The sequence below is a fragment of the Electrophorus electricus genome, chromosome 2, assembly GCF_041902795.1.
Source record: "Electrophorus electricus isolate QZ-2024a chromosome 2, ASM4190279v1, whole genome shotgun sequence".
NCBI lineage: Eukaryota > Metazoa > Chordata > Actinopteri > Gymnotiformes > Gymnotidae > Electrophorus > Electrophorus electricus.
In genome coordinates this window covers 11766719-11793644 of record NC_137498.1, presented here as the reverse complement: position 1 = coordinate 11793644, position 26926 = coordinate 11766719, and the positions used below count along the sequence as shown (strand labels likewise).

At 38.3% G+C, this 26926-nt stretch overlaps 1 protein-coding gene across 1 annotated transcript; it reads left to right on the top strand.

Moving 5' to 3' along the window:
* Nucleotides 1–20787: 20787 nt before the first annotated feature.
* LOC145643437 (polymeric immunoglobulin receptor-like) lies at nt 20788–26637 on the top strand. Its single transcript, XM_081694690.1, has 5 exons — nt 20788–20822; nt 22162–22457; nt 23356–23658; nt 25520–25618; nt 25749–26637. Exons 1-5 carry the CDS (start codon nt 20788–20790, stop codon nt 25811–25813), a joined length of 798 nt encoding a protein of 265 aa, XP_081550816.1. The 3' UTR covers nt 25814–26637.
* The last annotated feature ends 289 nt before the right edge of the window (nt 26638–26926 follow it).

Genomic DNA, 26926 nt, shown 5'->3' with positions numbered 1-26926 from the left:
TTTCTACAGGTTGCGTATTGGAACACAACAGGGAGACAAAACACATCACTGCACACACAGGAGACTCAGTACTGCTACCCTGCAGCTGCATAGACTTGCTTGCCAAACCTGAGAGTTTCACCTGGAAGAAATACCACCCAAAAAGAAGAACATGGGATGTGATCTCCAGTGAGAGTGAACAGTACAGAAACAGAGTTCAGCTAGGTACTGCTCACGCTCCAGGAAATCTCTCTCTACTCATATTACACCTGACAGTTGAAGATGAGGGAGATTACGATTGTATACATAAGGAATATGAACAACTATACATCAAACTCACTTTTAAAGGTAAGTAACTTAGATCCATATTCTTAGTGCATTGATAATCTCATAAATAAACTGAACTTTAGCAAACTAGTGTTACATTATACCTGTAGCACCTGTTACACCTAAAGAGCACTCTTAGACCATCAAAGGCTGATATACTGGACATAGTATGAATGCTACAGGTCACTTGGGTAGTGTTTTCTCACTGATGTGGCTTGGTGTGATGGGACAGGTAAGGCCAGATGCTCGCGGATGTAGAGAGAGATTTATTTTGTTTCAACTTTTGATGGATGAACAGGCCAGGGTCAAAACAAGGAAAGCCAAGGCAGGGGTAATCCAAATCATACAGGTAAACTGTCCGAGTCCAACAACCAAAGAGCAATAACAAACCAATCAAACTATACAAAAGGGGTAGGAAAAAATCAGTAGTCTGGAGAACAAAAAACACAATCGAAACACGGGAAAGCAATCAAGGAAATAACTCTCGGTATGCACAGTCGAAACTAGTGGCAATATCGCAGAATTCTGGTGAGGTCTAATGAGGTTTATATACAGTTGGGAAGTAGAAAACAGGTGCTGTCAATATTCTGGTGATGAGGATCTGAATGAATGTGTATGATTGGATGAGTCCTTGACCTTGCGACAAATGGCATGTTGGGTGTTGTAGTGTGCTTGGAGTTCGGTCGACGTGACACTTGGTAGGTGTTTGTTTGCAAAAGGACAGCTAAAACAAGTCCAGGGTAAATATGAAATGTATATTTGTAGTTTGACTAAAGGCTTTATCCAAAATGACAGAAGTGATCTGTTTTTGACTCATCTCATCCAAAATTAGATGTATTCCCAATTGTCCAAAGACATGTTTTACCTGAAAATGGCATTTTTCTTCATGTGCCCTTACTATGACAGTCAATAAAGTGACAGTGCAAAACTATATTTCCCATCACAGAAGTCTAATTACAGGCTATACACCCACATTGACAGCTTTTTGGTCAACATACAAAACAAATTTAAAATATATATTTTAAATACTTCTAATACTTCATTGGGAATTTTATTTTGACATAATTTGATTTGTTTTGTGGCCGTATCACAACGCTCAAGAGGGATAATTCCAATGCATTAGTGCTAACTCTATAATATAACACCATTACTTGGAAAGTCAACACTTCATTATAAAAATTAGTTTTTAAATAAACTTTTAAACATGCGCTGATGAGCTTGTTCACCTGCCCCCCCTCAGGTACAATCACATGTCTACTAGTGTCACGAATGTAAACCACCCTGAATGTTCCTATACACATTTATAATGGGTCAGTACTGTAGCCAAACTTGCAAACACAAGTAGTACTAAAGCAGTACACTATCTTATGCTAACAAACACATCTCCCTCTCCAGGAATCTCAACAACAGAATTTACATCAAGATTTGATGGCAAAACAAGTGCAAAGGCTCCAGCTGACGCTTTCACTACTGACAGTGCAAAGACTCTGACTGACGGTAACATGCATTTACTGCATATCAACATGGTCTCCTAATATCTTAAAAAGCAATTAAAATGTATGCTGTGTAAAAACACAAACACTAACACGCACACAAATACACATAACATTTGTATAACGCTTGCCTTCAGATGTCCAAAACCCTGCTGGTGATCTATTATATATCCTCATGACTACTGCTGTGGGAGCTGTCCTCCTCCTGCTGCTGGGTCTCGTGGGGGTCTTGTGCTGGAGATACAAAGGTACACATACACACACACACACCACTGTAACATAAGAAAAACAACCTCCACATCATTACTGGCACATGTCCTTCAAGGTCAAATCTTCCATGCTGTGTGTGTGTGTGTTTTTACAGGATTGTTCTGCTGTGCTTTGTTCACCTGTTCAAGTGAGTGCTACTTTGTATGTGAATCCTGGGGGTTCAGATGATATAATACAATTAGTACAATACAGTTCAAATAAGGGATCACATATATCATATACAGCACTATTTTCATGTTTTTTTAAAGGAAAACCATCTTTGGGAAAACACAGGTTCTGAAATTCAAGTTTTGTTGAAGCAGTAACAAATACCTGAGCAGGGGGTTTTATACAGATAGTGTGTGGGGTTCCCTAGTTGTGTGGGGTCCATGGTGAGTTTCTGATACAAAGCAGCTCCTGATACACTGATGAACGTTTTTGATGATGGCTGTTGTGATCTCCAGTTTGAAATCAGTGGAGATGGTGGTGTGTAGAAAGCTCAGACTCCACATCACTTATTGTACTGAGTTACAAAGGGAGATGGACAGTTGTCTTATTTCAGAAATGAATCTTCCATCTCTACTGCTTTTTGCATGTTGACCTCCAAGTTGTTTTCAGTGCACCACAAAGCCAGACGAGCCACTTGACTCCACTAGCAGTCCCGTCAGTGTTGCTAACGAGTCCTGTTAGGGTCATTTGCTTGATGATAGCTGGAAATGCACTTGTTGGTGTAGCAGGAGAAGAGGAGGACTGAGAGTGTCCAGCCTTGAGGAACCCCAGTGCTGATGGATAGGGGCTCTGACAGATAAGGTTCCAGGCACACAAGCTACTTTCTATCTGACAGGTAGATGAAAATGCCCTGAACAGACACAGGGTTCCACTCTCAATTGTGTTGAAAGCCGAGCTGAAGTCTAAGTAAGATAGACTTAAGTAAGAGGTAAGATAGACCCAACTTCTTGAAGCATTTCATGACTACTGATGTTAAAGCTTATGACCTGTAGGTATTAAGGCTGGTTATATTGTCCTTCTTTGGACAAGGATTATTTACCACTAAATTCTACTTGTGTTTCACTTCACCTGTGTCCTTATGGAGCACAGCTCTTATCACTTCATTCATATGAAAACGGAGACATGTTCTGGACATGTACCAGTGATTTCAGACCATATATAGGATATTGTTGTTGCCTTTTGCATGATGGTCACAGGTGCATAAAAGTATTTGGTGCATTTGACTTGTGCATTTGTGTGCATGTATAGACTCCTATATACAGTATTTTTGTGAAAGTGTGTTTTAGTGTTTACACAAGTTTGCTAATTTTCCATTTTTGTGTTTCTACAGGAAGATTCGAGTGTCCTATATGCAACTGTAAATCCAGAATTGAAATGCAAAACAGCAAAAGAACAGGTGTGTATCATACTGAATGTGTGTTTTGTAAACATGTTTGTTATGTAACAATTGTTAATGTGTTATTCCTACAGGATGATGTCACTTACTCCACTGTAGTACACAGTCAGAAAACCAAACCAGCGTCCACTCCAATGGATAATGCAGATTATACAGAATATGCCAGCATCAAATTAAATTCAAGTTAAGCACACACACACACACACACACACACACACACACACACACACAAATGCAATCAAGCAAATGGACAAAAAACAAACATACAAAAACATGTATGGTAGTCAGTAAATAGCAAGTATTTTATTTGTTTCATCACTGTAAATGCCTCATTAGGGGTTAATCTGCTGAAAGGTAATTTGAATACTTCTGTGAATTATTAGCTTTTTTGCATGTAATTTATTTAGTAGTAGTGCTTTTGGCTTTAATGAAATAAAAAATGATGTGTAAATTTTCACAGTACGGCCCCTCCTCCCAGACATGTGTGTGTGTGTGTGTGTGTGTGTGCGTGTGTGTTCATTCATATGGCCATGCCATCCCCATGTTTCACACCTGCTCTTGTATATAACTTTCCTGTTTAGTAGTGGATGTTGTCGGTGATTGACCATGTATTAGCCTATGTGCTACGTTGTCTGGTGTTAATAAACGTAACTTTTGTCGGCTTGTTCATGCGTCCTGCCTAGCCTCCTACCTAGAGTTGTATAGCCTGCACTGTATAGATGAACAACTGTTCAATTAATTTTTATTTAGGTTCAATTAAAATTCAGTTATATTACATTGTAAAGCTATAAATGAGACACTGCAGTTCCTGAGGAGTTTTAATAAAACTATAAATGAGTACACGGCAACTTAACAGAAAATAAGACAAATTCAAAATAAATGTCAACAAGCAACACTTGGTATTATATATATATATATATACACAGTTGTGTTCAAAATAATAGCAGTCCAACATGACTAATCAGATCAATCACTGTTTTTAGTATAAATTATATTACTGCATGGTATATAAGAGTCATAGAAAACCATCAGACCCAACATTCATGATATGCATGCTCCTGAGTTTGTGTAATTGAATAATTAATTGAAACGGGCGTGTTCAAAATAATAACAGTGTGGAGTTCAATTAGTGAGGTTGTTCCTTCTGTGAAAAAACAGATGTCAATCAGGTGGCCTTTATTTAAAGATGAAGACAACACATGTTGTACATGCATTTCTCTCTGAAAATCTGAGAAAAATGGGTTGTTCCAGACATTGTTCAGAAGAACTGTGTACTTTGATTAAAACTTTTATTGGAGAGGGGAAAACGTATAAAGAAGTGCAGAAAATGATAAGCTGCTCAGCTAAAATGATCCCCAATGCTTTAAAATAGAAAACAAAACCAGAGAGATGTGGAAGAAAACGGAAGACTACCATTGGATTGAAGAATAGCCAGAATGTCAAAGATTCAGCCAATGATCAGCTCCAGGGTGATCAAAGACAGTCTGAAGTTACCTGTAAGTACTGTGACAATTAGAAGATGCCTGTGTGAAGCTAATCTATCAGCAAGAAGCCCCCACAAAGTCCCATTGTTAAAAAAAAGACATGTGCTGAAGAGGTTACAATTTGCCAAAGAACACATGGACTAGCCTAAAGAGAAATGAAGAAACGTTTTGTGGACTGATGAAAGTAAGATTGTTTTTTTTAGATCCAAGAGCCACAGACAGTTTGTCAGATGACCCCCAAACACTGAATTCAAGCCACAGTACACTCTGAAGACAGTGAAGCATGGTGGTGCACGCATCATGATATGGGGATGTTTCTCTTATTATGGTGTCGGGCCTATTTATCGCATACCAGGGATCATGGATCAGTTTGCATATATCAAAATACTTGAAGAGGTCATGTTGCCTTATGCTGAAGAGGAAATGCCCTTGAAATGGATGTTTCAACAAGAGAATGACCCCAAACACACCAGTAAGCGAGCAGCATCTTGGTGCCAGACCAACAAAATTAAAGTTACGGAGTGGCCAGCCTAATCCCCGGACCTAGTTAGTGACATCAACAATTAATTTCTTAATGCAGGTCACTTCATATAGGATATATTTTGGGGCTACAATCCTGCACTTTTAAAAAATAATAAACCATTTGAAGCGGTAATGAATGGACATTTAATTATGTTTGTCTATGTATGTCTGCATTTACCACATTAATTTCAAATCTGTATGCCTATATAATACATGTAATGACATTTTTATCCTTGTCTCTTTGTAGCTAGGTTGTTTGGTTGGGTGTTCTTTATAGGCTATAAGAAAATAAAAAAATGTATGCTAACCTTATTTCTTTTCAGCAGTAATTAACCTTTGTGAAGATGTGATCAAAACGTTGTGTGATAAAGCACATGTTGGAATAGCCCCTGTAAAACCATGTGCAGGTTATTTTGGGGCTACCATCCTGCACTTTTAAAAAATATATTTTTTAAAAATAATAAACCATTTGAATCAGTAATGAACGGAGCATTTAATTCTGTTTGTCTAGTTGCTCAATTTCATAATATAAGCATATATTATGCAAGAAAGTGTTTGCATAACTGCGTAGCCTTGGTACTGAAACACCCAAGTAAAGATAAGCCTTGTTTTGTTGAACATTGTATTGTGATCAATTAGCCTAATTTTCAGTTAAAATTGTATAATTTCTTAAGAATATATTATTGTTGTTCTTGTTGTTTAGGTTGCATTTTGATCCTTAATGAGTGTTCAAATGACTTTGGATTATAACGAATACAGAGCGAGTGAATTGTACCTATGTGGAATGATTACTAATTAATTAATATATAGTTTACATGTATAGGTTATATTTACTTTATTTATTTAGATTTTTTAATCTGAGCCTGGTAACAAAATGATAGCGTAAAGAGAAAGAAATGATTTTAAAATGTGATTTATAATATGAGACTATAATGTCATTTCAGCTGCACTTCTGCCATTGTTCTAAACAGCCACTGAACAGAATTTAGCGCTCCATTATGTCATAATGTGTGTCATTCTATTTCTGACCCCAGATCAGTTTATTGAGTGGATTTGCCGATGACGATCATTTTAGACAAAACATCAACAGAGACTACAAACAATTCTTCACGCATAAGAGGTACTGAGGAACGAAAACGAAACGTACGTAGAATTTAATTTTATCTACAAAGGTAGATACTAAATATTTGATAACGGAATCGTATTATAAACAAGTAGCCAATATGCGAATTTAAAATGAGAACATAAATTTTAATGATAGAGAACTAATTAGTGGGCTGATAGTGAGCTCCCCGCCCCACTAGTCACGTGGTACGGGCCGCCGCCTGCAGTGGGAGTTCATGGTCTTGTGTGAAACCACGACTATGTAGCCACACACACCTGCACCGGGTTATTCTCCTAATGTCTGTGTGTGTTTAAACCCCGGTTGGTGTGTGCGTCCCTGTCGGTCTGTGTTCGCTAATGTTCACGTACGTGGTGCACTTTATGTTTGTAAGCTGTGTTCAACGTTGCTCATGTTCATCTTGCCTGTTTCGTGTGAGCGCCACTGTGTTCGTTATTCGTGTTCGTCTAATAAACGTCTGTCTACGTCAAGCGAGTTTGTGGGACCTGCGGCACTCGGGCCGTCACAGCTGTTTAATTTAACGGACAGCACAAATATTTTAAAATGCGGCATAAGTGAGTAAAGAATGAACTAACTAAAAGGAAACGTTGATGGATAAAAGGGGAAGTAGCTGAAAATATTCGCGTAACTGAACTCCATTAGATGAAATGCGTTGACTGAGACAAGGGAAAGTGACTTCTGCGCTTGTTTTAGAAAAGCCTCTGTAAGACCACGAGTGTGGCCATTATGCACTGTCGGACAACAGGCAAACTTTGATTCACATTTTTAACATTTGTAGAAGAAATTGAGCTAAGGTTGGCCATTTGTTCTGTTATATAACTATATAAAACAATACAATCTATAGGCTTTGATTTCTCCTTTCCACAGAGTTATGAAACTAGGCTACAAAAGTAATCCTGTGCACAAATGCATGTAAAATAAGTCTTGTTTTATAGAAAATTGTGATGTAATCAAAGCCTAATTTTCAGTTCAAATTCAATTACTTCTTAGGAATAAATCTTTAATTTTAATTTTTTTTTTTAGTTGTCAAAAAACACATACAAACTGTTCACTTTTTAAAAGAAATAAAATGGCTTTATTATCGTTCAATACAATAGAGCTTTCTTCTGTCCTTTCTAGATGCCAAGGGACAACTTCATTACTAATATCATTACCAGAAGATACAAGAGTCATAAAGACCCTGCTACCATTGCTGGGTTTAAGCAGCATTACTCGGCCACTCTGGGAGAAAGTGTAAGTGTCTAGATCATTTTATACTATAATTTTAATGATTTATATAGACTGTATCCACAGTTTTATTTATTTAGCCTTCACACTTTCCTGACTTGTACAGATAGCAATCCAAAATATGCTGTCCATTAGTGGAGTTTCCACTGCCCAGGTGGGGTCAATGGATGATTCATTTCCTTTACAATTCATCACTGATTATTTCTCATTTCTCACCCAAGAAACGGGAGGACTGTAAGGAGGTTCGTACCATCCGGAGCAGAACTGCTGAACACTTTACGATCACAGAGTCAACGGGAGAGATTTGCTCTTTGGACCACAGCACCCATGTAGAAGGTGCAGATGTACTTTCTTGCATAAATCTAGCTTTCCATTAAGAACACACAGTAGGATATGATCTTTGTTCACTTTAAATATGTGCCTGTACTTTATTATGTAATTGCATTTGTATTGATTGTTGGGAAAAAAAAAAAAAACATCTGTAGATGTAAGAGAGGATCTGGGTGGAGTAGCAGAATCTATTACAGAGGCAGTCAAAGTGGAGAACACCCCAGCTGGTGAGTAGCATCAAAGCACCACATCAATAATCAGTGTTTACATACATTCATTCCATGGACACCAGTTTAAAAATTCTACTTTTATTTCAAATATAAAGGCTCAGAATGCAAGAAGTTGAAGAGAGTACGCATCTTCTTCAGACGAGCATGGCAGGCTATAAAAAGCACCTTGTCATGTGCCAGGCGCTCCAACAAAATTAGCCCTACTCTTTAACTTTTCCCAGCTCTTTTTACCAATTTATTTTGTATTTCTTTTTTCCCTTCAATTTCCCCAACCTGTCTTTTCATTTTCTGAAATAACATCTTTTGACTTTTTGATTTATTTTTGATTAATAAACTTTACTTCATGCAAAGATATAGTCTGTTTGCATTCTGGACCTTTTAATCATATTTTTCATTCTAAGACCAGCCAGGTTATGATTCTAATTTGGCCAAATAAATCTTGAATGATTCAACTCACTTTAATAACATTTTTAGATTAGCACATATATGTACAGTTTCATGTCACTCACCTTTAGTGAGAGGAAGTACAGTAAAGAGAAAACACAAACTGAGCATCCTTGTCTCTATGGAAACACCACTGACTTCCCAGCACACACTGACAACTCTACACCCAGAGCTCCACTACCACTGTGGACACACACTGACTCCAGAACTCTCACAGCATTACTTCAGTACTCCAGACCCTAATGTCCACCCAGCAGAGAGGAACTGGGAGCAAATGAACTTGGCCAGAGCTCTTATGTTTCTTTTCAAGTTCACATCACCAGCTTTACGGAGACATACTAAACCACACTCAGTGCCATCATGTCCTTTGACCTGTGAGGACTCTGGTTGTTTCTTCCTTTGTGATGTATCCCACAACCCCACATTGACCATGATGCTGCATCTGTGAAACCATATAGGAGACACACATGCTCATTATAAAGCAAAGGGGGTAGAGTCTGATGTAGAGGAGAGAAACAAACAGACATATTATCCCCTCACTCTTATTCTCAAACTCCTCCTTCTAAGTTTATAGTTTTAAAATGCAGTTTATAGAGTTAATCACTTCAAAGCTTGTGCACATACAAATTTTTGCATTATTTTTTCATGGCTTGATATATTTTAGGTTTGCACTGTCTTATGATGTCCTGTGTACTTAATATTTTATTCATTGTATCAAATTTGTTTTATTGGTAAATATACTTTGAACTATTATGCACTGTCACTACAGAATGCTGTCTGCTTTATGTCTCCAAAGACTATAAGCATGCAAACACACCCACACACACACACACACACACATTCAAGAATTTCTAGATAGTGAGAGGACCTGCTTTTTGTTTGCTTTTTCAGTTTCCACATCACAATAATTTGTTGTGGACCATTGCTTATGCAAAAAAGTTCTTTAAGATTTTTTGTGAGTAATATGCATTTCTGGATTTACTGAATGAGTCAAAAATAAACAACAAAAACCTGCATTACTCACAATAAGAAGCTATTTGAACTTTGATAAACTCTATTAATCAGCCTTTGAACATGGACATGGTTTGGGTAGTATATGAGCAGTCCCTTTTCTCAGTGAAGTACTGACATCTCTCCTCACAGTACACAATATTACCCAAATTATCAGTAACCATACCAGTCCTACTCATACTAAACCTGTTTTGTACTAAATTAAATTCAAACTAGACCTGCCATTGAGAACACACTGGAGCCTAGTTATAGTTTTAGTCTGTGTTTAAAACATCATCCTTTATCCCAATTTCACATTAGAATAGACCCAGCAGTCAGAGTTGTGCTGTTTTGATTATTAAACTACACTTTACCGAATAAAAGTAGTATTTTGTACTATTTCTAGCTAGAAACCACTGATAAGCCTGTCATGGCATAAGGCAAGAAATAGACTAGAAGGAAACTGAGCTTGTGAGTGTGTGACCACAGTTCAGCTGCAGAGGGGCAGAAGCAACACGGTTGTCACTTCTGGTCTAAAATGGGCTTTAGACTCTGATCTGGTACCCACTGCCCACTGCTTGGAACTGTGAGAAATGAAACCGCAGCAGACGTCAGACATCCTGAGCTCTCAGACCACATTAAAATGCATACACATATCTAATACTTTTCTACCACAAACCATATTTTTCTCACACCACTAATAGATTAAGAACACTGCTGTAAAAGTGGAGCCTGTATGTTATATTTGATGTATTCACTGAGCTGAGTTATTTCATGACACAAGTATTTACATGAAAGTAGGGTCATACACTACCATGACTGCAGACATTAGCATTAGTGTATTTATACAGCAGGAGACAAACAGGGAATATCTGGGAACAATTACTGGGAGGGGTAAGAGACAAAACTCACATGAGACACATGTCAAGGGGCAGAGCAGGGGAGGAGCTGCAAACTAAAACATACAAAAGCACATGGAGACAAAGACGTACTAAAGCAATAACATGTAATTGTCTTCTACTCTTTACTACAGTGTAGCCTATAGAAACGTATACCTGGAAATATAGGACAATTATATTTTAACTATATTAAAAAGTACACAGACTTCATAAGATGGAATCATAAGATATGCAGAAATATTTAATAATTATTTGTTATGTAAAACATTTTTCCAGTTCTACCCGAAAAAAGTCAGCTTGCTTAAATAACATTTTTATATTAACAAATAAATGTACAATTTCATGCAATTCAGCATTAAAAGAGAATTTCACACTCACCTTCAGTGAAGAGAAGACACAAACTCAGCACAATTGTCACTATGGAAACACTAGCACACACTGACAACTCTACACCCAGAACTCCACTACCAATGTGGACACACACTGACTCCAGAGATCAGTCCAGAATTCTCTCAGCAGTACTTCACTGAAGTCCACAAGGACTTCACTACAGTAATGTGGTGTCTTGTGAGTCCTGAGTACACCTGAAGTCTGTTTTTTCATTGTGTAGTTTCACAGAGCCCACAGGGCCTCTGTGAACTAGACATGCATGTTGTGGTTTCAGTGTGGGGGGAAGAAAGAGGAGGCTTGAGAAACCACCAGAAGGCTCAAAAAGCCTCCTTGTTGACACCTTACCGTTAAAGCAGCCATGTAACACAGCCAGTCTACTGATGGACAAAATCTGCATAAGCTACTTATAGTGTAGCCATGACACTTTATAAACATAAAATACATAAATACAGCAAACATCAGTTAAACAGAGCCTGGGTGATCAGTTATAATTAGACTCTGCCTTTGCTATGAGCCGTTACACTTAATACTAAAAACTGCTGGTTAAAACAGCAAGGACTGAAAGCACGACTAACAGCTCGCTCAGACCACGTGTTTCTTTTTAAAAACAGCTCAGCTAGCACAGATGTCCTAAATCCAGTCACTGTGGTCCAGAGAAACATCATTATTTCCCATGTTCCTCTGCCTCATACACCTTCACTTGGGCCCAATCACATTTCACCCCTTGACCCAACCACTTAGCCCTGGCCCTCTATATGCGGTGTTCATAAGTAAGGGTTGGGTGTCCGATAGAGGGCTAGGGTGCACTGTTAGTGCTAAATGGCCCTCCAAACTGAAGGTTTTCAGAGTCACACTCCAAATTGAGTGTGAAATGTCTCAATCCCTTGTGAATCATTGAAAAATGGATGCAGAAGCAAGGGGGAAGATTTCAACCACTACCCTTTGTAACTCAGTCCCAAGGGGCAAGATGACACTTGAAAACAAGGAGTAGGAGGAAAAATGAGAGGGGATTGGGCCTTGGCAAAAATCTAAGCACTAAATCTAAGAATAAAATGGTTTAAAACATATTACATTTAATACGCATGGTTTTACCTAATCCTAGAGATATATAATAAAGTTAAGATATCTGTTACAGGAAAAGGGGGTTTTCAGATCCAGTACAGACATTGTCATATAAGATCAAATACATTTGAAAAAAGAACTAAAATTCTTACTCTCTAATGCACCAACATTAAAAAACATTAGATCCCCTCTAAAATCCTCAATGTCAGACCTAGCTACCATACATCGTACATTCTTTAAATGGAGTCACAGGTCAGTCAGAGAGTATGGAGGTTAATGTACATTTGTCACATTGCCATGTCTGTTTTAGAATTACATAGTTCTCATGACTTAAGTAATATGTGTATGAAACAATGACAAATATCACTATAGCATTCTCAAGTCTGATTTCTGACTCAGTCACTGCTCAAACAGACAAAGCAGAACTGTATACGTATTTTTACAATTATGGCTCCTCTAGTTACTGCCTTAGAAGCAGTGTTACTGTAATTCTTATTACTTTATCTGACACCAAACCAGAGGTGATAAATCTGATTTTGAACCCTGACAGACTCAGAGGGGCCTGGATGTTGCACCAACTGCTGTGATCAGATCATCATAGTGAATCAACATACAAGACAACACATCGGGACAAGAACAGGACCTCTAGAAAGTTGGACTAGACATTAATTGCTTATTTTTTCACTTATTAAATTCATTTTTCTTTTTAAATTGTTATTATTGTGGTGACCATTGTCAGCCAAAGGAGGATGGGCCCCCCTTTTGAGTCTTGGTTCATCTCAAAGTTTCTTCCTCTTACTTCTTCCTCTTGGGAGATTTGTCTAGCAATTGTTGCCCTTCGCTTGCTCACTGGTAGCTTGGACTTGGACATTTGTAAAGCTGTTTTGTGACAGCATCTGTTGTAAAAAAGCATTATATAAATAAACTTTGATTTGAAAGAACTCCAAATTGATTTATAAATGAGTCACAGGTCAGTCAGAGAGTTTGGAGGTTAATGTATATTTGTCACATTGCCATGTCTGTTTTAGAATTACATATTTTCCATGACTTAAGTAATATGTGTATGAAACAATGACAAATATCACCAACACCCCTGATATTATAACTCCCCTGCCCCTGATTGATGTGTTAGAGACTGCTATGATTGTTTTGTCAAAACAAATGAAGACCCATTCAGGTCTCACTGAAAACCTTTATTACCATTCAGATGCCTGAGTTTGTGCACATTAACACAGCACCACCCAGGGCCCAGGGCATGGTAAACATTGTGCCACCAGGGCAGAGGGGACGGTAAACACAGTGCCTCATAGGCCCAGGGCACAGTAAGTCCTCACAATGACATTGTTTCTTAATGGTGAGGCCAAGGTTTCTGTCAGATAGTGTAGTGGACAACATACATTCTACATAGTGCAGCTTTAGATATGATCTGAAAACGTATTGTAAAAGTTGATAAATTCGATAAAGATTTGGCAGTTCTTTTTTATCAGGTGGATATATATATATATATATATATATATATATATATAAAACCCACACGCAGAAGCTGAAAGCAACAGTACATTTGTGGTGTGTGTAGAGTTCACATCTCTAGTGGTGGAGTGACATTCTTACAGAGTGAGGACCAGTTTTTTGGCCAACAAACACGTTACTTCTGCAAACAAATTCCACATCAAATTTGAAACTGAACCAAGATGAAAATGTGCAATTAAAATTCAACCTGACTTATGTTTCATGCACTGCATTGTGGGTAAAAATAATGCTCTGAAATTAAATGCTCCTTTAAATATCTGTTCAAACTTTTTGAAAGTCTCAGGTAGCCAGTTTTGTGGCTGCTGTAATTCCACATGCTGTTGTAACAGACACAGTTGTACTGCGCCTTTAAGAGGGAGCTTTATTATTATGTAGATTGAGTAACAGAGAGAGAGAGAGAGAGAGAGAGAGAGAGAGAGAGAGAGAACCGTCACCTTTCTGCTCACCCTCTCAACACTCCTTTTTCTTTGGTAACGCTGTACGGTGCTTTTTACTGTTTCCTTTACATATAAGTAGAATGATGATAGCCGTGTGACCTGGCTTGATGTGGTCCAGGAGAGAATAAAAGTCTTTCGTATTACGCACACCAGTGTGTGTGTCACTCCATGTTAACTCCACGCATCGTGGTTACCCTGTAGCACCTGTTCCTCACTCCAGGTAGGAAGCGTTACACTATTTTCATTAATAAGCCTTTGAAGTACTTTGGGTGTCGTAGTGAAATGAAATCACCAAACAGCAGTGAGGGAGCTTATGTTGGGTCTCACCCCCTGAGCTTCTACATCGTTTCTCTGTGACAAAGGACGGAGCCACTTAACTAAGAATGAGACCGTCCTCACTGACAATGTGAGAATATCTGATAGATCACTGACTGATAAAGAAGAAAGAGGACATACCACATGACAACTTACAAAACCTACCGCATCTCTATATTTGGTGTGTGTGTTGTGTTGAGGTTATTTGGTCAAAGTTTCATCTGAATACACTTCCTCTCCACTATAAGTGTTCTTGTGAAGTCATTCAGTAGACCGTATTGAAGAGTGTGTACGGTGTGTATCAGCAGTCCTGCTTTAGCTGTGTATAGTGTGTGTAACACAGTAAGAATGCAGGTGTGTGTTTATCTGCTCCTTGTGCTCCACGCTGCTGATGGTGAGTGTTACCTTCTCTCTACAGGTGTTGTCATCCTTATACATTCATTTGCACAAAGGTATTTATATCTGGGATCAGCAGAGAGCAGCAGCTAACCACTTACCCCAGATTCGGTCTATTGACCAATAAATTTTGCCTCTAGTTTAGAACAAAAGATGATAAATGCTAACGTTGCTAACAAACACTGGAAGTTAACAGCAACTAAAATATTGTTTTCGTAAATACATGTCCACAAACTTCTCTCAAGCCGGTCAAACAGCATCCAAGTGTTAATAAATATCTCCCAGACTAGTGGGTGTGTCGTATAACTCACTGTGAACTAGACAAGTGAAGAAACACGTCACCGGGAAGCGACCTGGATGAGGTTTGAAGACATGTAGCTCGCTATCTGACTTATTTACAAATCCTATTAGCTATCATTGCTGTTGGCTTCCAGTGTTTGTTAGCAATGTTAGCAGCTTTTGTTCTAAAGGAGCAAAATACGGACTCCAAACATGTCTTGTCCACCCGGGTTAAGGGAGAGTAAAGTAAATTTGTTTCTTCGCCGACTTGTCCCGTTAAGTGGCACTGAAATCTGTGCTGTTGAATGATGTGTCCAATATAGAGAATTGTGTTTAATGTATTGAAAAAATGTGTTTTAGAAATACAAAATGAGTGTAAATAAGGAAAGGTGCTTTTGGTTTAGTATAACAGGTCAGGAGATGGGCTACATGAGTTAGTGGTTTCAATTATTGTGTCACATGTCCCTGTTTTTGTGTCTTGCAAAAAACTGTAATATCACAAAGACAGTCCAGTTTCCCAGCAAGCACCTCTTCCTCCTAGCAAACCTGTAGCACTGTTTAACAATTTAACAATACATAACTAACGCACTCTCTCTCATGCGCACAAACGCGCGCGCACACACACACACACACAAAAACATGCACAGCTGCTGCAGGATGGCCAGACCCACATCTGAAGGACTTGGAGAAAGACAATTTTACACACACAGTAAATGTACATTCAAAGTGATACTTGTAGATGCAAAAACACCCCCTCCCCCGCCCTGCTCTCTCTCTCTCTCTCTCTCTCTCTCTCTCTCTCCTTGTTTGGTGTTTTGTCTTCAAGTTCTCCTATGTTTTTCCTCTTATCTTATAGAGGCTTAGAAAAAATTACAAATAAAAAATGAACAAATAAGAAAAAAATAAAACCATAAAGACAGTACAGTTTCCTAGCATGCACTTCTTCCTCCTTGGTGCAGTTTAGCAATACATAAATAACACACACACACACACACACACACACACACACACACAGACATGCATATGCGATTGCTTCCTTTTTGGGTCCGTGAGCTTAAAATTCTGCTGTGCTGTTCCTCTTAGTGTTGTGTGAACGACATATTTACTTCTTTCACTCACCCATGAAGATTGTCAAACAGTCTCCAAATCCTCATCAGTGACAGAGATTCAGCTCTGAACTTAATGGTTTAATCAGTCAATCATTAACTGACTCTGGCAGCATAAATTCCAATGACTCCAGTTTAAAGACTGTTTTCTTATTTATTCCTACGTTATTCTGATGTCACCATAGTCATGGCTACCAGTTTACAGATGTGAGAATTCCCAGCATGCACCGCTTCCTCCTCACATATGTATTGCTAATCTGGGTGCACTGGGTGCTACGTGTGACATGTGCTCACTTGTTTATTTCTGTTTGTGTTATTTATTCCTCATTTGTTCATCAATTGGTCAGGAGGCTTGGACAGCCCATGCTGCTGCACACACACACACACACACACACACACTCTCTCTCTCTCTCTTCTTGTTGGGTGTTTGGGCTTCAAGTTCTCCTATGTTGTTCCTCTTATCTTAGAGGCTTAGAAAAATTACAAATAAAAAAATGAACAAATAAGAAAAAACTAAAACCATAAAGACAGTACAGTTTCCCAGTATGCACATCTTCCTTCTCACATATGTATTGCTAATCTGGTTGCACTCGGTGCTACGTGTGAAATGTGCTCACTTGTTTATTTCTGTTTGAGTTATTTATTCCTCATTTGTTCATCGATTGGCCAGGAGGCTTAGACAGCCCATGCTGGGGGTTTTGTCTTTTTACAGTTTTTATTTTATTTTGTTGTTGTTGTTGTTACAGCGCAGTGCACACTAGCCTACAGCCTCAATTAGTTACTTTATAGATATCCACCATCATCAAACAGTTGTTAAACAGCTTTTGACAGCTTTAACAACAAAAAGAACAAAGTAACAGAGAAAAGGTGAGAAAATGTTTCTACCTCCTGTGATAACTGTTGGGTTGTGATGACATTGTACTGTCTACAGCCAAAGTGGTCTTTACTTTGGTGACTCCTTTAGTGGTTCTGTGTCAGTTTGTGGATTTCACAGCTTCTCTTAAGTAGTTTTTTCTTAATAGTATGAAAACTACAACATGATCATAGACTGCTGCAGTCCACCTGTACTTTATGAATAATATGAATGTTATCAGACCATCCTCATGTTTACCTGATTAAATGATCAAAGTTTATTTTGATCAGCATGAATTCTAGAGCTCTTCCTGTCTGATCTCTCTAATATTTGCTAAGCTAACATTCAGTTTGGTCCTCTGATCACTTTATGTGCAGGAGTGAAATGATGTGACCAAACAGTGCTGAGGGGGATCACTCTGTAGCACTACTTCTTACTGCAGGATCACTTTACTCAGGATGGGGACTGAACACTGGCAGCTCAGGAGGAAGTGATGACACTAGAAAGACACTGTTTCACTGTTAGATTTAGTCTGTATGTGAGAGAGAAAGAAGTGGAGGAATAATTTATTTTGCACTTGAACACACGTCCCCTCTACTCTGGATATTAGTGGGTGGTGAATTTCAGTGGAGTTCTACTGAGAGAGTTGTAGAGTTCCAGGTCATAGTTGTGTGGTGGTTTCACTAGACAGACTGTAGTCTGGGCTACAGTTTTCAGTGTTCAGTACACTGTAGTTTTGTAGAGTGTATAAGATGTGTAGCAGTGTTACTGCTGTAGCTGTGTGTAGTGTGTTGTGGAATGCAGGTGTGTTTTCATCTGCAGATGTGTTTTTACTTCCTTTTTGGTAATGATGTGCAGACGAAGTCTTGTGAAGCGTTTGAGGTTCTTCCTTATTGTACTGCTGAAGGATTCGAAGCTTTGGAGCATTGAAAGCTGGTGACAAAACAGCGACACCTGGTGGTTTTCAGAAATTATAGCAGCCATAGATTCAAAACTGCACAATACAACACTCCACCGCCTTCATATTTCATTAAAAAAATGATGATCAGTAATGATGTTTAGTAATTAAATTTTGCAATAATTTGTTTAAAATCATTGTTTACCTTTTTATGTGAAAACGCACTACAAAACTATACTGTCAGACAACAGGGTGACGTTATGAAACATTTACTCTCCCTTTTGGCTTCTATAATTTGCACATTTCCAATTTTTTAGTAAAAAGATAAAGCTTCCAAGTTATAGGACAGTGCCAAACTTATGAAGCAGTCTCAACCTCATCCTGTCTATCTGTGATGTTTGAAGATTCAAACAAGATTAGTCACGTTATGAGTAACTTTAGTGGGAGGGGAGAGGGAGAGAAGGAGGGAGGGAGTGGAGAGAGATGGAGGGAGGGGAGGGAGGGAGGGAGACAATCTATAATCAGTATAATCAGACATTTACATCTTATAACTTGATGGTCATGCATCCATCATACCAACATCTATTGGGAAATATCTTAGTGATTTCCAGTACCATCATCAGTTGGCTGGTACCATCAGTACCATCAGGTGACTGGACCTGCAGCAATTAAGTATGTCATATATAATAGTTAAGTATGTCATATATAATAATAATGGAGTATGTCATATATAATAATAATAATAATAATAATAATTAATTATGCCATATGTAATAATAACCATTTTACATGTACATGTGCAGCCATGTTTAATAGTGAAGGCCTTTATCTCGTGTGTTTCTGCAGGCTGCAGTTTGGCAGAGAATCAGAAGACAGACGACGTCACTGCATACACAGGAGACTCAGTACTGCTGCCCTGCTCCTGTACTGACCCACACGCCAAACCTGAGAGTTTCACCTGGAGGAAACACAACACAAGAAGACAAACATGGGATGTGATCACCAGTGAGAGTGAACAGTACAGAAATAGAGTTCAGATGGGTACTGCTCACTCTCCAGGAAATCTCTCTCTACTCATATCACACCTGACTGAAGAGGATGAGGGAGACTACAGCTGTTATCTTACAAAGAAGAAATATAAATACATCAGACTCACCATTAAAGGTAAAACATTGTTTTTGATCCAAATCCAACTGCAAATGATAAATCCAGCTTTAAGGTTTTCTTATGTATCCACACTAGCAAAGTCTTGGTTGTCTGAGTTACTTGTAGTCTTTCTGCTGTTATATTTGTTGTTGTGCTGTCATCTGTGCACATTACCAGTAACGTTTAGTTCAGTGATGGTCAAATACTCCTTTAATTGTAACAAATGTCTTGTGTAGTTCAAGTAAGAATGTCTCAGGTTTTAACACACATGGCCTGTAAATCGTCACCTATGCAGGTTTCAGCTCATCTTTCACCGTCACCTCCTCCCTGACGTCACGCTTTCCCGCGTGCTTTGTTTAGGTTTTCTTGCTGGTTCTGTTCGCTCGTGTCCGGTGCTTCTTTGTTTTGGTTTTTCTGTTTCGACCCCTCGTTTGGTTTTTCTGTCACTGTTTTCATCTTTGTCTAGTTTGCATTCGTTAGTCTTTGTATAAATATCCTTTGTTTTATCTTCTTGGTTGTGGGTATCTGAATGTGCGCTCTCGTCCTCCCGTGAGTTTATTGTTGTTTGGTAACGTTATTAGCCTGCTCGTTATTCTAGTGTTTACTGTTTAACTTTCTTCTTGGTAATGATGTGCAGACGAAGTCCTGTGAAGCGTTTGAGGTTCTTCCTTATTGTACTGCTGAAGGATTCGAAGCTTTGGAGCATTGAAAGCTGGTGACAAAACAGCGACACCTGGTGGTTTTCAGAAATTATAGCAGCCATAGATTAAAAACTGCGCAGCACTATGAATAATACAACACTCCACCGCCTTCATATGTCATTAAAAAAATGGATGATCAGTAATGATGTTTAGTAATTAAATTCTGCAATAATTTGTTTAAAATCATTGTTTCCCTTTTATGTAAAAACAACAGGTTGGCGTTATGAAATGTTTATTCTCCCTTTTGACTTCCAAGTTATAGGACAGTACCAAACTTATGAAACAGTCTCATCCTCATCCTGTGCTTCAGTGATGTTTGAAGCTTCCAGCATCAGTAGTCACATGTTATTAGTAACTTTAGTGGTAATATTAGTGGTAATAGTACCTTTAGTGGTAATATTAGTGGTAATAGTAACTGATAAAAGCTTCGGTACACTGATATGAGCTTTGGTGCCTTAGTATCAAAGGTTCCATCAGAAAAAAAAAAAAAAAAAAAAAAAAAAAAATATATATATATATATATATATATATATATATATATATATATATATATATATATATATATATATATCTGCACAGTTCTTATGAAGCATGTTCATCTCCAAATGTACCAAATGTATCCAAATTTCTCCAAATGTACCTCCTCAGTCCACCAGCTCTGCCCCAGCATTTTTAATTTTTTTTTGCTTAATCTTGTAGCTGGTTGACATGAGGCTTTAAATTTATTGTTTTAGAATTTTCTGGAATGTCTATGGAAGCCATAACTAATATGTTTCTAAATCCTAGACTGTTGATTAAGTGTGGTCACTGTTCACCCCCTGAAATATGCTGCCTGCTAAGGCATCTTATTTAGGCTAAATTTGAAGGTGGCATCGGACTCTGAATCTGCGGTAAAAAAGCAGCGGTCACACCGAATGCAAGTAAAATCTGCCTGGCAAATAAACCCTTTGACTTGAATGAGCATGGATGAAAATGCGAAAACTGCGGGAATTTGCTTGCGGTAGTGAGTAAGTTCATGTTGCACCCACTAATCTATAATATATGGATCTATGATTTAGATCAATGTTTGTGTCAAGTTAATCTAGTTTAAATTTACTAGAGGAAAACTAGAGGACTGGGCTTTACTTGCTTCTTTCTGAAAGAAAAAAATAGCTGTTATCTTTATACTCATTATTAACACAATGTCTCAAAAACCAGACTAACAAGTCAGATAGTGATAGTTGTTTTCTGAATGACTGTTTCCTCCAAATTTCCCTCCAAGAACACTATCAAGGCACATAGTCACCTGATTTTGCTCCACCCATGTGAAAACATTAGCAAGGTGGCAGTTAGATGTGACCGACGCTTAAGTCTTAATAGGAATGTGATGGGAATGTAATTAGAATGGGAATCTAACTGGATCATCTCTATAAGGTCCCATTTCTGTTAGAATGGTTCCTACTCAGACCTTTGCCTGTATAGACACAACTAGACACACACACATACCAAGTGAGATGAGGTGGAAAACTGAACACACACGAGCACTTGAAGAATGTGATCAGTATCGTGTTGTATGTGGCAGTGGATGGCTGGCTTGATATAAAGAATTGTAGTGAAGGCTTCACAGTTATACATGTTGTCTCTGACCTTTCCCTGTCTATTAATGTTATGCCGTTACCTTAGACATACATAAACATCTTATGAAGAGCAAAATTGAACAGTTTTTTAAGGACCAGGGCAAAATAGGCAACATATCACTTTGAGTACAGAGTAATTTACAAAAGAGTCATATGGGAGTTTCATTTCAGCCTCACCACCAAGTCTCAATATTAATATCACATGATGGACCTGTCTGAGTTACAAATGTGCAAACCTTATTACTACAGTAGTTATAAAGGTTTGTTATCTTAACATATGTTATTTTAACTCACCTGACTGAGGTGTTATATAAATTAATCAACCGATAGTATTATGTTACCAAGAGAAGCCTATATAACAGTTAATGTCTGTCAGAATCAGCCTTTATAAAGTCATATGTAGGTTTGCATGAGCTGTTACGAAGGATTTATGAAGACCAGTTTTAAGGAAAGTGTTAGTAAAATTGAAATGCAGATTTTGATCAAATATTAAAAATGTGTTATATTTCTGCTTACCAACAAACAAACATACCTCAAATTGTTACCTAAATGGAGAAACTGAATTATTCAGTTACGCCTTCTAACTATCAGGGTTATAAGGATAAAAATGTCATTAGGACAATGCCAAAAATCATATAATATTAAAGTAAATATGTATTAATCTAACAAGCAAATGTGGTGGAGTCTGACAGTAGGGTGTTTCTACAGGTTGTGTACTGGAACACAACAGGGAGTTAAAACTCATCACTGCACACACAGGAGACTCAGTACTGCTACCCTGCAGCTGCATCGAACTACACAACGAACCTGAGAGTTTCACCTGGAAGAAATACAACCCAAACAGAAACACATGGGATGTGATCTCCAGTGAGAGTGAACAGTACAGAAACAGAGTTCAGCTGAATACTGCTCACTCTCCAGGAAATCTCTCTCTACTCATATCACACCTGACTGAAGAGGATGAGGGAGACTACAGGTGTCAAACTAAAGGGAATAAACACAAAGACATCAAACTTTATGTTTCAGGTAAAATATTATTAGTAAACACAGTCCTAATGCAAAGAAAATCACATAAGTAGATTTAGCTTGGTTCATTTTCCAGAATGAACTTTTCTTTTTAAACATACAATTAAATGTAATATAAATACATTCACCACTTATGACTGAAATTCAAAAACAGGACATTTAAAAATAGAGAAACACCATTACATATTTATGTATCTATCATGTGGACCACATTATCCTCAGATATTAGTCACCAGACACCCTCTGTCACCAGTCTAGAAGAGTTAAACACAACTGACATACATTTCACCTGCCCTCACTGAACACTTTCAGTACCTCTAATAAGTGAATGTGTAGGTATAATTACAGACTGTGTCCACCTGGTGTCTTACACAGTTTGTGTGTCACCCTGCACCCAGGATATCACTGGTCAGTTTCTGACCACAGATGTCCCAGTATATGTGGATACTGAACCATTCTCCACACGTCAGTCCCACTACAGTGCTGGAGGCTTGGTAGTGGGTGTTGTACTGGTATGAGTGGTTCAGGTACAGCAGTGTTACTGGATTCAGTGCTACTGGTAGGTTGAGAGTGTTCTGACAGTGAAAGATATCCAGCCAACAGTGGTTCAGTGGTCAGACACTGACCATGACTGGAGTTGGAGGATGGTTAACACTAACTGTGTGTTACACCAGATGGGCTAGAACCACTGACTCTACAAGATTTTTCTAATCCATTTATATTTTAATGCATGTGACAGAGAGCATAAACTTGCATCAATTCTGTAACAAAAGGATGTTAAACATTTCACAAATGGATTTGTTTTGTCTTCATATGATGGGTCACAGATGAATGTCACTGGTTGTACAGGTTACTTCATAACAGTAGTGTAACATGTCAGTGTTTCTGCTCTATCTAGTCTGTAAGGATGTTGTGAAGCCTCCCACAGTGCTGAGTGGATACGTGGGAGGGTCTGTCCTGCTGCCCTGTTACTGCACCGAACTGCTGGCCGAGCCAAAAACCGTCAGATGGAGTTTTATAAATGAATCTGATGTCATCTACCCAATTGACCAGACAAACCGTTACACTGATAGAATTCAGCTAGTTCCTGCTCCAAGAAATTTCTCTCTATTCATATCTGGTCTGACTAAAGAGGACTGGGGACAGTACAGGTGTAGCATCAGCAGTTATCATCTTATAGATGTGCAACTTCAAGTAACAGGTAAACCAACCTCTTGTGTATTTAATGTATGAAATGTTGTTGACTGCATATAGTGACTGATCTGTACCAATAACTAACTACTGTACTACATAAAACAAAAAATATATCCAGCGGCAGGATCTGCAGTTCTACTTCTGTCTGTTTCTAGTTACATCTTCTGTTTGTATTTGTATTTCATGCCTGTAGTTAATGACTCTTGTCTTCTGTCCTGTTTAGGTTCTAGTCAGTTATATACTCATATTACACACGACTTGTTTAGTTTCTTTATTTAGTTACTACTGTTCTCATTTGCTCTAGAGAGAGGGGGAGAAAGAGGGAGAGAGAGAAAAAGAGAGGGAGGGAGAGGGAGAGGGAGAGAAGGAAAAAAGAGCAGAGGGAAGAGTCTCCTCTCACAGCTGCTGCTGTTCATTAACACACACTAACACTAACACATCAGGACCAGTCTGAAGTACAATCAGACCAAACCAAATTATTACACTTTACAAACTAAACTACATCACCCACTGGAACACAAACACAAGCACAAAGCAAAATGCAGCGTTATCTGGCCCTAAAACATCAGTACACGGTAGCAGACGACCTGTACACAGTGACTGACATTAAACACAGAACCACGTTGACAAAGTCCAGACTCAGAGAACACAGCCTGGCCGTCCAGACCAGCCGATATAAATGTCATGGCTGCCCAGAGAACAGAGACTCTGTCAGCAATGTAAATATGACACTGTAGAGACAGAGCTGCACTTCCTCACTGAATGTGAAAAATTCATCCAAATACGGCAAATTTACTATACAAAATCTGAGACGGTCCACCCCAACTTTAAGTGTCTGTCTAACACTGACAAACTGCCCATCCTACTGGGCGAAAAGAAGGAAAGCAGCGCTTTAGCTGGGTGATACATATCTGCCTGCCATAAGATGAGGGACAGTGATTAACCCACCCAAACACACACACACACACACACACTCACACACACACACAAACAGACTATATTACCCAGTTTATAAAAGTTACCTAACTATTTATTATTATTAACTATTTATTATTTTCCATTCTTATAATTTATTTATTTCCCTTTCTTTTCACTTCTTCCCTTTTTCTTCTTCCAATTATTATTATTTCAGACCAATTACAGTTTCTCTTCAAGTTCTTTATCATAACAGAATTCTTAATTTCCATAATTGCAAAGGTTGTAATGTTGTGTAATGTTCATGTTGTAATTCTGCTTTGGCAATACTATAGTTGTATATGGTCATGCCAGTAAAGCTTACTGAACTGAAATGAACTGAGAGAGAGAGAGAGAGAGAGAGAGAGAGAGAGAGAGAGAGAGACTCGACTCGACTCGACTTGACTCAGGAGCCCCTTATTCATTCACTCACAGAAAATGACTGAAGGACACACTGCACCTATAGAACCTGTAACCTCACACTTAGCCATCCTATTAACCACCAGTAACACAGCGAACCGAAGACTTTTGCTTTTACAAACTGTACATTTATCAGTTCTGTAGTACAAAATATAAATGTAAACATGTAAAATGCATGAAAGCACAGAACCTTCAGTACTTTCAACTCATCATACTTTCTATTCTTGTAGAGGCCCCACATTCATTCTGTTCATCAACTACCACTGAATTTAAGATGCTTTTGTTTAATAATATTCTCCAGTTAACCCACTATATACTGCTACTACGAATACTACTACTAATGATAATAATAATAGTAGTAAATGACATGTAGTATAGTTTAACATTTAGTTTAAGAGGGAGTGTTTAGAAGAGGAAACAGTTCACAGCTGTGTTAAATAAATATATTCTGCTGCTGTGTAAGACTGGGGTCAGTGTTTGTTGTGTTGTTACAGTCTCTCCTCAGACTCTGCCCTACATCCCCTTTGCTTTGGTCGCTGTGATCTTCCTCCACATTATCGTGGCTGTGGTTTATTACACCAAGAGAAACAAAGGTAAAAATCTCATTAGCAAGCTGTTATAATCAGATTGTTTTCTCATTGTGTCTATTAACATCCATTTTACCATGTGCAGAGTCAGATCCTGAATGAACTGAGTTGTTCTTGTTCATGTGACCTGCTTCAGTGTCAGAAATGAGCAGAGTTCACTATAACACTGCTGGTGGAGATGGAACAGCTAGTCTGCAGTAGAGAAGAAAACCAAGAGAAATCAACAGACCAGCTTCAGACCTACACACCTGTTTAACAGACCTGCCACACACATCTGATCAGCTGTACCCACTGACCTGACCAAGTTTGTGCGTTAGAGATTTATCAGAATATCTTCATTTGAATACAGTTCCTCTCCACTGTAAGTGTAGCTGTCAGGTTATTCACTAGACTGTAGTTTTGAAGAGTATGTACGGTGTGTAGCAGCAGTCCTGCTATGTGTGTGTGTGTGTGTGTGTGTGTGTGTGTGTGTGTGTGTGTGTGAAACTCAGTAAGAATGCAGCTGTGTGTTTATCTCCTCCTTGTGCTCCACGCTGCTGATGGTGAGTGTTACCTTCTCTCTACAGGTGTTGTCATCCTCATACATTCATTTACACAAAGGTATTTATATCTGGGATCAATAGAGAGTAGCGGCACCCAGCCATCAGAAATCACAACACCTAAAATACATGTTTGGTGTTTAACTCATTTTTTATGACAGTACAGTGTGGTCACATATTCTTACAACAGCCGTCAGAAATGGTGATCTGTGTGTTGAGGCTCTATAGTGACAGAATTCGGTGCTCACAGATTTTGTCGTACCACTGACATTTAACCATCGGAAGGCTCAGAGCAATGTCTGTTCTGCTTATTTTCTTAAATTCACCTTAAAGGTACTTACATGTTTGATATCACGGTGTTCAGAACAATCTCAGCTATCTTCCTGTTGAGGTAGAATTTGATGTGGATCACTGCATAAAGCAATGTATGGAATATGGAAATTTTTCATCTCATGAGAAAAAATACCTTTACTCTTGTGAACCTGTTTTGGTGATTGAAATAGGTTTACTACAAGAGCGAAATAAATGAATAAAGTAATATTAAAATGTCTAATAAATGTCTAACATCACATTGTGTACATTTATTGAGTAAAAGCATGGTCTGTTAGCAACATTAGCATCTTTTGTTCTAAATTAAAGGATCAAAATGTGCTCCTTTAATTTACTCCAACCATGTCTTGTCTACCCGGGTTAAGGGAAAATAAAGTAAATATGATTCTTCACCGACCTGTCCCATTAAGTGGCACTGAAATAATGTGCTGTAGTTCGGTCCGGT